The 18,554-nt window shown below is 45.2% G+C and overlaps 1 protein-coding gene across 2 annotated transcripts in view; it reads right to left on the bottom strand.

The window, feature by feature from the left end:
* Lats2 (large tumor suppressor kinase 2) overlaps positions 1-18,554 on the bottom strand; it is a 54,563-nt gene that overhangs the window by 34,964 nt on the left and 1,045 nt on the right. For both annotated transcript variants that reach the window (XM_031362138.1, XM_031362139.1), the window contains exon 2: positions 6,519-7,059. In XM_031362138.1, the coding sequence (XP_031217998.1) occupies positions 6,519-6,857 (339 nt within the window). In that variant the 5' untranslated portion in view covers positions 6,858-7,059. The remainder of the gene's footprint in view (positions 1-6,518; positions 7,060-18,554) is intronic.

The following is an 18,554-nucleotide window of genomic DNA, read 5'->3' on the forward strand; positions in this document are numbered from 1 at the left end:
AAAAAAAAAAAAAAAAAAAAAAAAGCAAAGCAAAGCAAAGCAAAGCAAAGCTGCCCCTGACTTGCTTCCCGCTGTCTCCGTGCTTGCTTGGCTCTGGAGGCTAAGAGAAAGCTTGTTGCACCCTGGAGTGCGGCTTACAGTGCTTTTCCACTTATCAACAAGCTCTGATAGATGCTAAGAAGGAATTTCAGGGTGATGGGGTAAAAAGGGATCTAATTTAAATGGAGATTGGGGGAAAGGGTCTAATTTAAATGGAGGTTGGGGGAAAGGGTCATTAGAACCAGTGTCTGAAGACAGCCTGGGGGTGGGGTAGGGGACAGCATCAGGAAGTCAGAGAACAAAATCCATGGGACCAGAGCAGGACAAAGGGCACAGGGGTAGCCTAAGGCTACAGGTTCTCTAGCGCCCTTCTGAGGATGGTGGGAAAGTTTCCAGATGTGAAAAGACCCATGGGTGCTAAGAGAGCTGGTCACAAACTACTACATACAATGAGAACCTATTTAGTTGTTTAAATAATAATAATAAAAAAAGCCATGTCTAGAATATTCATATATTGCTTAATACATGCTTTTTAAATTAGAAAAACATTGCCCAATTTTAAACCCAAAATGTTAAAGAGTGGTCATATCCATGTCCATAAAATTACAGGCAATCTCCCAATAGCCACAGTACCCTAATCTATCTAATCTCCAAAGCTAAAGGGAGGGCTAGGCCTGGCTAGGACTGAGATGGACGGCAGGCAATCAACTCTTGTCTTACACCTTTCTGTACTTGCTAAAAGTCCACAAAGGGGCATACCTTATTTAGTATAGAGAAGACCCAAGAGCAGGGATGACAGAACTCCTTTAGCTCCTCAGTCATTTTATTTATTTACTTATTGGGCTTTATGAGAGGCTGGGAATAGGCCCTTGCATATGCTAGGCACATACTCTGCCATGGAGCTACCCTAAAATCCTTTTCTAAAAATCCTTTTTTATCAAGTTTACCTATTGGCTGGGCCAAATGATTTGAAAGCCATTGAAGGAGGTGGAGGAAGAGGAGGAGGAGGGGGGAGAGGAAGAGGAGGAGAAGATGGTGAGGCAAACAACTGTCCCACCCAAAGACCATTGTGAGCCATTTCCTGTCACCAGCAGTGAAAACTAAAACAAGCTTTCTTCCTTCCCCACTTACAAGTATTTCAGGGGAGGTGGATGTTGAAAGGTGGGTCCCTTTCCAGAAAAAAGGGAGGAGGAGGAGGAGGAGGAAATCTGAGATCTAAATCAACGATCCCTCCACTGGCCAATACCTGTACTTAAGCGATTTGGTGGAGGCAGATCCTGTCACAAAGCCAAGCACAGCAGCTTGGCTTAGTCTTTTGCACCTTCTTTCCTCCCTTTTCCCTTCCCTTGCTTTAGACAGGGTCTCCCTCCATTGCCCAGGGAGGACTCAGACTCAGCACTGCGATACAGCTCTGCACGACACATCTAGCTCTATGGCTCTCTTCATGTTAATTATACACTTCATGAAGATCTGCTTTGTGGATTATGGACTATCTCTCATTTGGTGTTGGGGGAGGCGATGGAGGCTTTTGCCTGGACCAGTATGAGTCATATCTGCTTTGGCAAATATTAACCAGCAGCTGGAGACTGTGGAGCACTAGAAGGACTCTTGAAAGCCAGGCTTCAGAGCAGGGGAAGTGAAATCACAGTACCACAGCCTGCCATCACAGGCCTCCCAAATTGACTGCCCTGTGAGTCGAAAACAAATTGCTATAGAGGGCTAAACAGAACAGCTCAAATGCACATGGGAACTTCAGGAAAGGCTGCTGCTGAAACAAAACAAGCTTGATAGACACCAGGATCCCTCCAGGAAGAAGGTAGGAAGCTACAAAATACAACCCTGAAGGCCCCAAATAAGTAAACAGACAGGAAATCTGTCCCTGGTAGAGAACAGACTGTTAGAGTGTGCTGAGGGCCAGAGCTGCCGCTGGAGCAGTGGGGGATACCAGTGCTTGCAAAGACTGTGCACTCAGCTAGCAAAATGCCTCTTTTGGCATTTTGCTGGCCCACACCCTCAGCAGGATGTGAGGGTACAAGAGGGAGAAGTTACAGCACACAGAAAAAAGACTGAAAAGCCAACAGCCATCCAGCACTGAATCTGGTGACAAGCATCGCATGTCAAACCAGAACGCCTAGTCTCCACTTGGAGATCGAGTCAGGCACTCAGCTCCTCAAGATCTGCCACAGGCAAGTGCTCTGCAGGTAGGGCTCTTTCTGCCTCTCCTCAACTAGCTTAAAACAGGGTCTACAGCCCATCTCATGTGGCATGTAGGACCTGCTGCAAATAGCTGCTTATTCCCAGGTGAGCTCCTCGTGCATGGGGCTCTGCCCCTTTGTAGTGCTGCCAAAGGCCTATGTGACTGTTGAGAAAATTTCACCTTCTTCCTTTGATGGCTTAAGAATGTCACAAACTGGGCTGGTGAGATGGCTCAGTGGTTAAGAGCACTGACTGCTCTTCTGAAGGTTCTGAGTTCAAATCCCAGCAACCAACCATCCATAATGAGACCTGACGCCCTCTTCCTGGGTGTCTGAACACAGCTACAGTGTACTTATTTATAATAATAAATAAATCTTTGTGCCGGACTGAACAGTGACCGACTGGAGCAAGCAGAGTTGACAGGAGCGAGCAGAGGTCCTAAAAATTCAATTCCCAACAACCACATGAAGGCTTACAACCATCTGTACAGCTACAGTGTACTCACATACATTAAACAAATAAATTAATTAATTAAAAAAAAAAAAAAGAATGTCACGAACTGGCCAGGCAGTGGTGGCACATGCCTTTAATCCCAGCACTTGGGAGGCAGAGGCAGGTGGATTTCTGAGTTTGAGGCAAGCCTGGTCTAACAGAGTGAGTTCCAGGACAGCCAGAGCTACACAGAGAAACCCTATCTCGAAAAACAAAACAAACAAACAAACAAACAAACAAAAAAAGAATTTCACGAACTGACTTCCTTTGGTAATTTCCCAGAGCATCCCGCTCACCCCCCCACCCCCACCCCTGCACTGAGCCCATTGTCAGGAAGCTGGCCTGCACAAAGGCCCATCCTGACCACTGCCTATGCAGTGAAGAAAGTCTGTTTGTTTACAGTTCCTCTGCCCTGGTTCCATTAAAGATTTGAATTACTTGAGCACATGTGGGTTGGTTGGGTTTAGGAAAACTCCAGTTGACACAGAAACCCAGGACCAAGGGGATATGGAGAACAGACTACAGGCTGGTCAGACAAGCACAAACCACAGGTCAGATTCAGGGTCCAGGGAGAAAACAGCATTCCTCAAGCACTCCTATCTGAAAGAAATTTCTCATCTAAATCTTTCCTTAGGGACAAAACCTGGGGAAGGTGCTATTCTAAGACTGCCAGGAGCCACGGGTCTGCACCAGGAGCTACGCTCTAGACTTCAGGCTCCCTGAGAACAGGAAACCACAAACTACCCCACATGAAGGACAGAAGCTGTGTACCATCCTAGCAACACCCCTGAACCTTAGCCATGGCACCCAGCAGCACTGGCCCCATGCAGGTGCTCTGCCTGTCACCCAGCAGCACCTGTACATGTATACCATAAGGAAGACCCCCCTGTCTCCAAGCAACACCTCTGTATCCCATGTGCATGCTCTGCCTGTCTCCCAACAAGTCTGCAACCCTTGACGTGCAGGGGTTCCACCTACCTGCCACCCACTACAGCTCAAACAGAGAATTACACTGAGAAATTACCTACATGCAATCAAAGCTGCAGAGTGTGTGATTGTGTAAATGGTACCTCACCTTCCAAGGCCTCAATCCCTAGCTAAAGAACAGCTAGCTCCTTCTATGACATTAACCTAGCTACCTGCTAGAAGGCTTCATGTGATTTATTTGTAAGAGTTACACATATTATGTATGCAGAATATCATTTGGCAAACACTTTACATTGTTATATTGAAAATATCCTAACGTCATTCACTTTTTCCTGATACTCCCATTTTAAAAGGTTTAATTTAAAAAGTATCTATACATAAAAGATATAAGTGTAATTAATGTGTGAAAATTAATGGGGCTGTAATTTTATAAACTGTGCACATATAAATGTAAATTTTACCTTAATATGACATTTAAAAGAAAATGACCATTTCAAGCAGTCAAGTAAATATTTTCTTTCTTTCTTTCTTTCTTTTTTTTTTTTTTTTTTTTTTTTTTTTTTTTTTTTTTTTTTTTTTTTTTTTTTTTGGTGTTTTCGAGACAGGGTTTCTCTGTGTAGTCCTGGCTGTCCTGGAACTCACTCTGTAGACCAGGCTGGCCTTGAACTCAGAAATCCGCCTGCCTCTGCCTCCCAAGTGCTGGGACTAAAGGTGTGCGCCACCACTGCCTGGCCAAATATTTTCAATTCGCCATAGTACAAACAATATAGAAAAGCATTTGTGTGTACGTACAGGTGATAAGATATTACTTGTGGAGTTCAGTAGAGCAAGACAGCAGGTTCACTTGAGCTCCGGAGTTCAAGGCCAGTCTCGACACACATATAGTAAGAACCTGGCTTAAAAAGAAGTAGTGTGTATGGAAAAATCATGGGCCACCACCACCATGCCCCATGGGGAAACATGGTACTATGGCCACTCTGCTAGATTACAGGCAACTTAGAGGTGGCACTTTAAGTCAAACTAGGGAAGGACCAAGTTGCATCTAAAGAGTGCATCTAATGTACTAAGGCTCAAGAAAGTGGAGAGTAAGAACGTGCTCCACCTAGCGCACAGATTCTAACAACGAGCTTCAGTCCACCCACCCACAGCTCCAGGGCACTGTCAGTCCTCCCCTCCTGTTGTCTATTTTCCTACCAGAACCTTCTGAAAGCAAATGCACTCTTGCCTGAGCTGGAGGGGGAGAGGGATGCAGCTGTTTTAAGTTTTAAAGTAACACTAGACTGCAAACTGACTGAATTATTTCGGGAGCATTGACTATAGTAAATGGAAGGCCTTTCTGCTAGCAATTAACATAAATTAGGCGTGGATGAGCCTCTGCAGGCACTGAGCCTTAGCTTTCCTGTATTTGTATTTCCCAGTATTAGAGAGAAGCACTTAGTTCATTTCTTGCTCTGCAATTATCACTAATGGATTTTACTTCAATAAGATCCCACCTGTACTCTGGATTGTTTGTTTGACTTGCTTCTCTTACATTTCAGGCTCTGGTTGCCTCTTCGGCTTGCAACTAATTTACAGTAGGAAGGATCTTAAGATTTGTTGTTGGCCTGAAAGCCCGCTCCTGCACCTCACTCTGCTGTCTCCCCAGAGCTGTCCCTTCTCTACTTTTAAAGCACCATGTTCTGTTAGGGAGCAGCACTTGGCAGCATATTTAACTTCAAACTCTCAAAATAAGACAGGCCATGTGGCTGCTGTCAGCCTCCAATGCTATGGTAGGCCATATATCACTCAAAATGCTCTGCTGTACAAAGGCGACTCCACTGAATAATGCCTGCAAGAGCCAAGTTAATGCAGCATATCTCCAAGTGTCAGAGGCCACTACAAAATGTGGGATGTTTTACAAACACATTACCACAGTAGTCATTCCTCTAAGTTCGGCAGCAGTAAACTACAAGAGGACTGATGTTCCCTCAGGAAGTAAAGGGTGACATGGTCAGTCTGTGCTACAACAAGGATCCAGACATTAGTGAGATTCCCTTTGGAAGTAAAGGATGGCGTGGTTAGCCTGAGCTATGACTGTGGTACAGTCAGATGTGTGGACGGTGGAGGTGTCCTAAATATTTGGTTCTGAGTTCCACGCTGCCAGTAACAGATGCTGCATGTCCACCAATAGAGACACCGGCTCTGAGCAACACATTTTGATGATTCCCACGTCTTGATTATCAATGCTTCTGCTTTCTGAACATGGCTATCCTCTTAACAGTACACTCACTAGTTTTTGGAATAGGAGAAAACACCTGGTACACTTCTATCCCAGTAAGTACTAAGGAGGTGGAGGCAGAAGGATCAGGAATTCAAGGCCCGCATGAGCTCTATGAAACTTTGTCTTAAAACAATAAATAAGAAATCAGAACAAGGACAGGTATAGAATTGTCAACAAATAAAAATTTAAGAAAACAAAAACAGTAGAAAACTGTTTCATGCATGTTAAACATAAATAGCACTCGTTCAGGAAGGAAATGAATATATAAACCGAAAACAAGGTAAGAGAAGCCAGTCTCTTGCCCACAGGTGCTCGGAATCATGCCAAGCAGGTCCTAAGGAGAAGGCTAAGAACAGACCTGGAAGAAGGCACAGCTGAGTAGGGAAGTGTGTGCCTAGCAGGCACAGGACCCTGGATTCCACACATATACACACAAACAAACCCACAGCAGATGAAAAGCAGCAAGGAACAATTTCAAGAAGGAAAAGTGCTTAAGACCCTTGGAGAAAAGGCAGCCACTGGCTCAGGGATACAGAAAAGGGCAGTGTGTGAAGAGTTCAGAGCTTGCACAGAGCTGCTCAAGGATGCTGGCACTCGGACCCACCTGGTCACATCCTGCATTCACCAATTCCTGAAGCATCTGCCGGTTCACCTCTGCAGCTGCTGAAGTGCCTGACTCATTGGCAAAAGGCAGGAGGGAATATCGGATTTCCCTGAGCGCTTTTTGATAAGGTCCAAACTTTGGGGTGGCTCTCATTTGCTGCTGCCTGGAGGCATCTTTGCTCCCCAGGACTTTGGCATCCAGGGAAGTGTCACTGTTTGGTCCCACCAGCAGCCCTGGGGTGGAAGACTTGGGTGGCTGCTTCAGCCCCTCTCGAATCTCTTGCAATCGCTGCCGGCTATTTCCAGAGTAAGTTGTGGCAGGAAAAGTCTTTGGCCTCATCGTTAGTCCAGTTTCCTTTTACCATAAATAAAATCTTCTCAAAGTGTCTTATTATTTTAAAAAGAACAGTCAATAGTGTCAGTGAATTGTAAACATGCTTTCAAAACAACTTCCTTTCAAAAAATTTCTGTCCTTCAATTTCTGTAGTTCCTAAAGAGAACGTAAAATTTTCCAGAGTTTTCATTTCGAAGATCATCACTCTCTGAAAAAGAAAATGGGACAAAAGTGTTCATTTGTGGGTTTCACATAATGTTAAAACTACTTTCCAGAAATGCATGGTGATTTTGGAAATATTCCACCTAGACAGTAAAGAAAAAGTAAATGGCTTTCAGAACTGTCACGTGCTACTTGGCTCTGGAGCTGTCGAAGGTCCCTGTAACAGGAAGACCACCGCCAGGTGTCTCCACAGTGTCCAGGGTGACAGTGTCTCAACAACTGCCAAGCTCACTGTCATTCTGAAAACCATAGCTTGTTGATTTAGGGTTAAACATACCAAGTAGATTTCTGGCTTGTCCCTAATATCAACCAATTCCTGATTCACACCACTGTCCCTAGGCCTGTGACTTTACCCAACATCTTCACCCACCTGAGGCTGTGGTCCTTCACATTTTTTGAAAATTTTCCTAGTGAAGCCCTCCCCAATTTTTCTGAATAAAACAGACCCAAAACTCGCCATATTGAAGGTATTCTCTACTACAGTTGAAAGTGTTCCACACTATACCCTGAAAATGAATGTAACAGGGCTGGAGAGCTAGCTCAGCAGTTAAGATCACATGTCACTCTTCCAGAGGGCCACAGGTCAATTCCTAGCACCCACAGGGTACAACACAACCATCATAATTCCAGTTCAGGGAATCTGATGCCCTCTTCAGGCACCAGTCACATACATACACACAGGCAAAACTTTCAAACACATGAAATAAATACATCTTTAAAAGGAGTGAGTGAGCCAGGCAGTGGTAGTGCACACCTTTAATACCAGCACTTGGGAGGCAGAGGCAGGTAGATTTCTGACTTCAAGGCCAGCCTGGTCTACAGAGTGAGTTCCAGGGCAACTGGGGCTATACAGAGAAATCTTGTCTCGAAAACCAAAAAAAAAAAAAAAAAAAAAAAAAAAAAAAAAAAAAAAAGAGTGAGCAAGGGCTGGTGGGCTGGTGGGCTGGTGAGATGGCTCAGCAGGTAAGAACACAGACTACTCTTCCGAAGGTCCTGAGTTTAAATCCAAGCAACCACATGGTGGCTCATAACCATCCATAATGAGATCTGCCCTCTTCTGGTGTGTCTGAAGACAGCTACAGTGTACTTATTTATAATAATAAATAAATCTTTAGGTCAGAGCTATCAGGGACTGAGCGAGCAGGGTCTACTGGAGCGAGTAGAGGTCCTAAAAGTCAATTCCCAACAACTGGATGAAGGCTCACAACTATATCTGTACAGCTACAATATGTACTTATATACATAAAACAAATAAATCTTTAAAAAAAAAAAAAGCGAGCGAGTACTAGAGAGTGTTCCACTCAAAGTCATGCTTAGGAGTCTTCAACTCTCATTAAGCAAAGGAAAGGCACCAGGAAACACAGTCCTCAGGATGTGTACTTGGACTTTTCCCTGGGCTATAGGGTGTGGCCTGATGCTCTGGTGATGCTTGTCGACAGCTACCAGCTGCCCTGGGATGACAAGAAAAAAAGCATGATACTCTGCTACATGCGGTGTGGCTGAGCTGTGAGCTGTAGGTTTTGTGGACTGCATTTATTTTCTACTTACAATTTTTCCACTTTATGATGCCTTTATCCAGAGGTAACCTTGCCATGAGCCAAGAAGCATCGACATCGCCAACAGTGAGAGCTTGGCAGCCTTCCCTGTGCCCTCACCACTCACACGGTCTTCACCTGTAGTGCCCTCGGTAGGAAAGACAGACTGGCATGCCCCAGATCATACCGGTCTTTACCCTCCTCCCTCTGACTCCCTCTCACGCTAAAGAGCAGAGAAATCGGACTTCTTTTGGGGTTTCAATAAGCAAAAAAAAACTGACCCCCAAAAGAGCATCCTCTAAAGATAAGCAAAGAATTGCAACTTCGCCGGGCGGTGGTGGCGCACGCCTTTAAACCCAGCACTTGGGAGGCAGAGGCCAGCCTGGGCTACAGAGTGAGTTCCAGGACTGCCAGGGCAATCCTCCAGAGAAACCCTGTCTCGAACCCCCCCCCCCCCAAAAAACCTCATAACCACAAAACAAGACCCTGCTTTACAGACTTCTTCACATGGGGCAGTAATACAGGTAACTAACAGTACCCAGTACTTACTACAGGGTAGACACTGCCCTAAGTTTATATGAATTAAATTACATGTTGTTACATAGCCACATACAGCAACAAATATTAGAAATGACATTATATTGACCATGCTTTGTATGGGGACAGTGGTCTTCACTGTTTTAACTATCCACTTTCTCATTACAAGTGACAAGAATCCATTAAAAAGAAGTAGACTAAAGTTCCTAACATGGAATCTACATTTTAATATAAGGTTTCTAGTACTCTAAGTCACTGAAATGGTTGTGTAAGGAAATATAGATAGCGAGCTATGAGACTAGGCAGCTGAGCCCCAGGCCCCAGGTTGGCTACAGCCCAGAACCCTAGAGCTCTGATTAACTGATGTAAAACAGGGCATATTGCAACTACACTCATTTCCAGGGACTTCCTGGACTGATCATCTGTTCTGAAAGACCTAGATTTCTAGAACCATAAGCTCACATTCCAACAAAAACAGGACAGTTTCTAGGAGCCTGCAAAGCATGTGTGGAGAACCCTGGGAGTGGCTCCCTCGGCTAAGAACTTGCAAAGGATCACATCTTTTCCACTCAGAATTCACATAAAAATCACAGTTTCTAATGCTCCCATTTCCTTCCCTTTCTTTCAGAAATTAGAATTGTGAACACACCGTTGAAGAACACCTGACCATAAGCAATTAGGGGAGGAGGACTCTACTTGGCTCACTATTCCGGGTTACAGCCCCTCATTATGGGACAGCACACAGCAGGTACTTGTCAAATGCAGCGAGAATAAACGCACACATTCCAGCTCACTCTCTAAATGGACACAGCCCAGGATCCTGAGAATGGCATGGCCCACGTGGGTGAGTCTTCTGCTTCAATGAATACAATCGAAACTGACTCCTGCAGATAGGCCTACAGGCCAAACTGATCAAGCAGCCCCTTGACTAAGACTCTTTCCCATGTGATACTCGGTTGTGTCAAGTTGACAATCAAAACTAACACCACCTGTCTTTATAACAAATGACACTATAAGAATAGTGCATTCATTACTGACATAATGCATTCATCCCATCCTCCACTGTGAACCTACCCCATCTACTCTGTAAATGGGGAAGAAGTGTCTTTATTTTGAGAATAGGATATGTGCACCTGGAGCTTCTGGTAGTCCGAAGGCATTGGACTCCTTGGAACTGGAGTTATGATTGACTGCGAGACCCATGTAGGTGCTAGGAATGAAACGCTAATCCTCTAAAAGAGCAGCAGCAAGTTCTCTTAACCTCTGAGCCATCTCTCTAGCCCCTGGTGGCATCTTTTTTGAGATCAGGTCTTGCTATATAGCCAAAGTAAGCCTGGAACTCGCAATCCTCCTGACTCAGCCTCCCCACTGCTTAGATTACAGGCATGGGCCAAATGCCTATGAAGTCTCAGGTACTGACAGAGTGACTAAGAACCTCACCTTCAGCAATTTACAGTGAAGTGAGGCAGAGGGTAAGTAAGGTAAGCAAATAAGCTGCAGAGGAGGAGAGGCCCCAGAGGAGGGGAATCCAAACACAGGATGGGAGGATGGAGGGAAGGTCAGAGAAACTGAAGAGATAAGGAGTCTGCCTGGGGAGGGGGGTGGGAGTGGAATTCCAGCTGGAGGGAAGAATGCAGTCTCCTCCACGGCTTACAACAGTGAGGCTGGGGCTTTCCTGGAGACTGGGGGCAAACCAGAGGCCTTAGTGTGTCCAGCTGGGTTAGAAGCAGGGTCCTAGCCAGGGATCCAGAGGCTGACTAGAACCAGTGCAGCACTCCAGTCCACAAAGGCTGGGATGGGGAACAAAGAAGGGCTCCAGGGCCTGGTCACACAAACCAGTGGTCTGGGCTTAAAGGCACAAGTAGTGACCATAAGAGTCTCAGGCATTTAATCAGCCTGTAGCTACCTATTCACACACGCCATATGGTCATCAGGACAGAGGATAAAAGTTCCTTCTGGAACATTCCTTTGGGAAGGTGTGGTCTGTGACAGTAAGAGTTTACCAAAGGATCTAGCAGACTACAGAGAGGTCTACTAGTCCTTTCACACAGCTAGGCAAGGCAAGGGCTATGAAGAAAACAGCCATACAAAGTTCTGTTAAACCATATTTCATGTTAAGCCATATTACCTGTACATCCCAGCACCAAGGCCTGGTCACAGGGCAACAAAGGAGGCCCTGGTAGCTCAAGCCTTCCAAGCTTCCCCTGGAGTTTCTTCTGAAACAGAGGCTGCTGAAGTCAGGAGGAACAGAGGACTGGGGACCATGGGAAATCTTCCTAGTATATACATCAGTAGACTGACAGCATTCGCAAGGAGCTCACCCGCTCAGAAGCAACAGCTAAATCAGGTGGCATGCCACTACCACCCTCTGCCCAAACCCAATACCTAGGATCAGTGTGGTGGTTTGTGTATGCTCAACCCCGGAGTGGCACTATTAGAAGGTAGGATCCTGTTGGAGTAAGTGTGTCACTGTGAATGTGGGCTTTAAGCCTCTCATCCTAGAGGCAGGTGGATTTCTGAGTTCGAGGCCAGCCTGGTCTACAGAGTGAATTCCAGGACAGTCAGGGCTACACAAAGAAACTCTGTCTCAAAACCACCCCCCCCAAAAAAAAGACTCTCATCCTAGCTGCTTGGAAGTCAGTCTTCCACTAGCAGCCTTCAGATGAAGATGAACTCTCAGCTCCTCCTGCACCATGCCTGACTAGATGCTGCCATGCTCCTGCCTTGATGATAATGGACTGAACTTATGAACCTATAAGCCAGCTTCAATTAAATGTTGTCCTTTATAAGACTTGCCTTGGTCATGGTGTCTGCTCACAGCAGTAAAACCCTAACTAAGACAATCAGCTTGGCCAGCTTTTGTCCCTTTCACCGTGGGATTATGCAGCCTCTGGCTTCTGTTTCACTACCTAGGGCATGATTCTTGCTCACTCCTCCAAGCACTGTGTGGCAGCAGCTAGCACTCACTGCTCTTCTCCTGTGCAGAGCTCCCAGGACTAATGCATGGTGGCTCTCAGGCCATGCTGGCACAAGCTCAGGGTCTCCATCCAGAGGAGACCATACCAATGCTTCCTCCAGTCCTGGCAAGCACATGGCAGCTGGTGAGACACCTTTGTGAGGAAGGAACAGGGATGTGCTTCATTTCTATCACACATCAGCTATTGCCCTGGGCATTTTCCAGGTCTAGTAAGCACAACCCTGACCACATACAGCCAACGCTGATACCACCTGTCATAACGTGACACAGAGTCAGGCAGGAAGAGTCTAAATCAAAGGGATGGTAGAGACTAGACCAACTTTCAGGCACAGGAAAAAAAGGAATAGTCTCCGCACATGTCCCAGAAGAGGGTGATCATGCACACTCTGGAGAAACCCACATGGTACCCTCACGGATGGTGACTGCTTGCTGTCCAGATGGCCCTCTGAGAGTGGCCCAGAGGCTTCAAAGTTGCTGAACATACTCTCAAATGAATGGTTTTATTTGTGATATGAACCCCACCCTCATACATGTAGGATTTTGGACCAGTGCACAAATATCTATACAAGGTGTCTCTCTCACTAGGTATTAAAAAATGGCCAGGCTGTGACTGCGCAGCTTCAACAGTAAGATGAGAACAGAAAAATAATCAAGTATTTAAGACCTATATGAAATGGAAATTTGATTTAAAAAAAAAAAAAAGCCAGGCATGGTGGTGCATGTCTTTAATCTCAACAGTAGAGAGGCAGAAGCAAACGGATCTCTAAATTCAAGACTAGCCTGATCTATAGAGTGAGTTCTAAGACAGCCAGAAACCCGTTTTGAAAAAATGGGAGGGCTGGAGAGATGGCTCAGTAGTTAAGAGCACCAACTGCTCTTCCAGAGGTCCTGAGTTCAATTTCCAGCAACCACATAGTGGCTCACAATCATCTGTAATGGGATTGGATGGCCTCTTCTGGTGTGTCTGAAGAGAGCAACAGTGTATTCACATACATAAAATAAATATCTTTTTAAAAAAAAAGAAAAAATGGGGGGGAAAAACCCCAAAACTAAAAACCCCTTGGCCTCTAACACAGGCTAGTATCTAGAAGATAAAGATAAGTGGCCCAGACTAATTGGAACTAGTGATGTTCACAGGACAGGGCTATAGTGTGTCACAGTGATACACATCTAAGTGTTCACAACAAGTAGGCACAAAGGTTTAATCAGGTCAGGAGACAAGAACCAGCCCAGATGCAGCACTGATAGAAAAAATGATGCCACGCTGAACACAGAGGCAGGTGTGTCGATGTGCCTCCATTGTCAGTCAGCGTGGGAGGATGGTCTGAGAAGAAGAGTCCAAGGGAAAATGCCAGTTCTGTCATGTTCCAAGCCCACTGAAGATAGACCTGCAGCCAGGCACCAGGCTGCACACAAGACCATGGCCCAACGGCCAGGACAGAGTAGACTCTGAGATCCCAAGCAAGTTAAAAGCACCAGGTCTTTCCTCACTTCTAAATGGACAGGCCTATACTCCACCGAGAACAAACTCACTGAGAACTGCTTACTCCTCCTGGTCAGCAACCTAAGGGACCAATTGTTACTTCCACACCTACCCCAGTGCAATATCTGCCTACAAGATTGAACAGTGGACTTTTCTGCAAGCCATCTGAGACAGACAGAAGCACTCTGTTCACCCTTCTAGTACCTGACATATGGCCACATACAGCCAGGAGATACCTGTTCAAAAGTGGTCCTCCTATGTCCTTAGGTGCTGTAGAGCACAGAGAACTGGGCTGGGCGGGAGAGCCCTCCATCCACAACAATGCCCTTTCTCTGAGTAGGACTACAATGGCCAAACAAAATGTGATGGAGTAGGGCCAGGCACAGTGGCACACCTCTTTAGAGGCAAGTGTATGATCTATAAGTGTATCACTGTGACTCTGTGAGTCCAAGGCTAGCCCAGTCTACACAGCAAGTTCCAGGCCAACCATAGATACATACTGTGACTCTGTCTCCAAAACAAACCAAAATAAAACAAAAACAAACAAGGAAAAAAAAAAAAACATTGGCTAAGAACAATTCTTACAAGACCATCTCAAAGCCTCACATGTCCATGCCCTAGTGCTCAGTCTTAACACAGAAGTCCCATTACAGGCCACAAGGTAGATCAATGACCTTATAGACATGTGCTAAATGAAGTAGCTGCTCACAAAATACACAGTGCCACTCCGCCCACTTTTCATACCTAGAGTAAGCAAATCCAGAGACAGAACAGAGACTACGCAGAAGCAATTAAACAGGAAGTGAGGCCTGATATCCCTGAGGTAATAGACAAGTGCTATGTGTCAAAGTGACACGAATGAATTTAATGTCATGGATCTAATCTGTACATACTTGCAAACACACACAAACACACCACACACGAATAATGGTTCTCTTTCTAAACCATGGTTCCTGGATGATTTCTGGCCCTAGACACTGGGTCCGAATAGTGAGGCAAAGTCCTACTCTGACTGGAGTCTAAACCGGAGGGATGGCTCACACCCTCTTACCCCTCTGTCACTCTAACTCAGATACAGAACACACCAAAAGAGGACTTCCACACAGCACCCCCATGTGTTCTGTAAACACTCCAATCATAAAACCAGCCAAGGGACTGGCAGTGTGGCTCAGTGTATAGCAAGCAGGAGGCCCTGAGTTCCAGCCATGGCAACTCCTACTGCACAACCCATGGCTCCCCAAACAAACAAACAAACAAATAAAACCAACCCTATGAAGTTGGGTGCATAGGAAGAGCAGGAGTTCAGAGTCCTTGGCTACATTGAGTTTGCAGTCAGCCTGTGCTGTATGAGACCTTGTCTCAAAATATAAACAGTTGACCAGAGCAGAGAAAGTTGAGACCCTTCTGTGTCAGAGTGGAGCTGAGCTAGGGGCCTGGAACAGCACCAGGGTCAAGGGTTTTGGCTCTGCTTGCCCTTCCCAGACTCATGAACAATCTGAAGCACAGGCAGGCTAAGAGGGGTCTTCAGTGACACCTCATAAAGCTACCACCTGGTTTCCTTCAGTGTTTTGCGTTTTGTAGGAAGTGCTGGTCTTAGAGCACCCCAGGTGCTATCTTTAAGAGGTTAGTTAAACAGCACCTACTGCCTCCCTGGTCCTGGACAGAGAGAAGCAGACTCTCAGAGCCACAGAGAGGGAATGTCCCTGTCTCAGCCTGCAGACCTTTATTATAAGGCTTAGTTTGAAGACTAAACCTTGTTTCAAAGCCAAATCTCGAACTTTTAAATGAAATTTTTCATGGAAATACTTATCACTCAAATGAAGACTACAGCCGGGGATGAGCTACCCTGAGCTACTCCCACACCATTTTAACAAGACCTGACAGATGGGAATTTTTCCTTCATCAATAAGTTTATAAATATGACCCTTGGGAATATAAAATAAGTAAATCCAGCTTTAGAAAGTTTTGGCAATAACAACTGATTTAAATATGTTTTAGGGTAAAGAAAACACAGCAACTGAAAACCAGAAACAACTAAGTAACTCACACCTGTAATCCCAGCCCTCAGGAGACCAGCCTGGTCTACACAGTAAGTTCGAGGCCAGCCAGGGCTTCCCAATGAATCCCTACCTCAAAGCAAAGCAAAACAAAGACCCCAAACAAACAAAAAATCTGCAACAAATCAGGAAACAAAACCACTTCACTGCAAAATGAGAGTCCATTACCAAATCCTCTGCTGAGCTGGGCAGCTACCAACAACTGAGCGCATCATTGTAAGCATTTGTTCCATGCTTCCTTACCAAATCCAGCTCCAGGAGAATGCTAGCAGATGTGGGAGAGTTCTTACTCTCATGCTTTCCCGTCCCACACAGGCTGCCAAACACACAGCAAGCACCAACTTGTGAGCCAGCCAAAGCCTGTACCTGGACACACATTGGCTCGATTTTAGTGAGTTGTTGTTGTTGTTTGTTTACATTTGTTTGCATGTAAGAATGTCACAGCATACCTGAGGTCAGAGGACAGCTTTCAGGAGTCAGTTCTTTCCTTCTATCACGTAGGTTCTAAGGACTCAAACTCGGGTTATTGGATTTGGGTTATCTTGCCAGCCTTGTATGCGACACGGTCCATGTGGCCCAGGCTGGTCTCAAACTCACCATCCACCTACCTTAGCTCCTCATTTGTTTATATGGTTTTTTTTTGGGGGGGGGGCATATTTTAAAACAGCATTTCTTAGACCAAAGCCTCCAGTTGTTATTTAAATCACATTCCCACTATAAGTAACTAGCAAAGATGAAAGTAAATCAGGCAGAGAGGCCAGACATTAAATGTCAGATTTATATACCACCACACACATGTACCACCCCAGCCCTGCCTACCCAGGAAGTCCCAGGCTAAGACTGCCCTTCACAGGAGGGTCTTCCCAAGAAAAGGAGACTTCTTAGAGATTCAGGAAAACACTGTTTCCCCACTGTCCAAAAATCAGGTAAAACCTGGGTGAGTCTGTATGCAGTGGCAGCAAGCAGCCGAAGAGGACAGGACAGAACCACCGCCATTAGCCTTCCACATCTGAGCAACCTCTGCCTCCTCTGAGCCCACCCCCTCCAAGTTCCCCATAATGGACATTCTATTAAAGAACCCCAGAGAGGAACCAACCTAGCTCAAGTATTCGTGTGTGTGTGTGTGTGTGTGTGTGTGTGTGTGTGTGTGTGTGTGTGCATGCTCGACTGCCTGCCTGTTTTAATGCAAAAGCATGATTCTTTCAGGTCTAAGACCATATTGTACACCAACAGGAAAAGCTGAAGGGCTACGGCTGATGGAGGAGTATGAGGCTACTCTTGGGAGTCTCCCACTTCTATGTAAAAGCTTGAACACACAGCAGTGAAGAATGTATCCAGGCAGTCAGACAATGCTGGGGAGGGGGCAGGTGCTTGTCTGGGGACTTCTAATGTTTACAAAATAAATAAAGTAAAACAGGAGAAAGACTCTGGAGGTAGGATGGAGTTAATTAGTAATGGAAAGTGTTAGCCCTCGGCATTCCTACTTTAGGTAACTGCCGGGAGCCAGAGGGGCTCATATTCTAAACCCAGGCCAACTTCCATTCTTCAAGGTCTGTGCCACCCCATTTCAGAGATCTGCAGGGTCTGCAAAGGTATCTTAGCAAGCAGGGTGAACAAGAAATGCAAAGTCCTGCTATGAAATATGATACTTTTCACGCTTCCTCCAAAAAAACTCTACATATGTCAAATATTGGCACACAAACAAAAAGTACTTGTTAATTAACTTTACAAAAAAATCCACCACTCTCACAATTAAATCGACACAGTCTAGACATTAACCAACATAAAGTACTTGCCAAGTGAATGGCAAGCATTAAGCAGTGCCAAATTTCCCTAATTTTAGCATCTCTACCAATTATCTTTACTTCCAACATTACTGTTTTATTATAGCTTCAAGATGAAACAATAAATCAAGTAGCATTCGGCTTAAAGCATTGAGAAAGCAGTTAAATAACATTCAGGGATGTTAAGTCAGTCCTTAAAAACTCTGAGGGTATCCCTCAGAGGATGACACAACAGTTGTGCCTTTACACATCCCTGGACTTCAGCTGCTCCAGAGAACACACCAAGCAATGAGCTTTTTAGAAGGACTGAAATTTCTGGGAATTTCTACAGCTTCCACAAAGCTAAACTGCTCCTTCTGTGGCCTGGAACATCAATCATTTGTAGAACACATTTACAGCCAAGACAATATAAATGCATTAAATTTATAATCTGTAGTCCTTCAAGCATACTATTTTTAAATAGTACGGAATATTGCTGAAAAGTTTCACGCTATTACAAGCATGAAATAAAGACAAAACGCTGTGTTGGTCTAGGTTTCCCAAGATACAAACACCCTCACCCCCCACGTTACCCTCCCCCACATGGCTTCCCAATAGCTTTCGTACTCCTTTAGTGTGGATTTACCAGCTCCAACCTCCATTCTACTCTCCAGTATGTCTTAAGGGCCTAGGGCAGGCTATTTACAACACAGCATTTAAAATAACAAGGCATTTTATTGTAAACGTGTTCCCCCGCCCACCATTGAAAGTCCCTCCCACCAAAGCTGAGATTCACTAAGAAACACCGACAGCTCTGATTTACACTTATACTATTGCAACTAGATGGCGAGGCCGAAGAAAAACTCTCAGTTCAAAACTTCGGATTCTGTATTCTGTTCTAATTCTGCATAGCAGCCTCTGTTGGTACCATATGAAGCTGACATTTTGAAATGTGGTAAAAGTTAAGCAGTTTCAAAGGAACCATGGTGAATTCGTTCAAAAGCGTTTTCTATACCTGGATAACCAGACAAAATTTTACGAGAGGCTGAATACTGTAATGTATTGTTAATTACAGTTAAGTTAAAGCAGGCTTTCTAAGCAGCGTCTGCATTCCTGTGCTGAAAGGCTT

This window comes from Mastomys coucha, unplaced genomic scaffold (genome assembly GCF_008632895.1).
Source record: "Mastomys coucha isolate ucsf_1 unplaced genomic scaffold, UCSF_Mcou_1 pScaffold9, whole genome shotgun sequence".
NCBI classification, from domain to species: domain Eukaryota; kingdom Metazoa; phylum Chordata; class Mammalia; order Rodentia; family Muridae; genus Mastomys; species Mastomys coucha.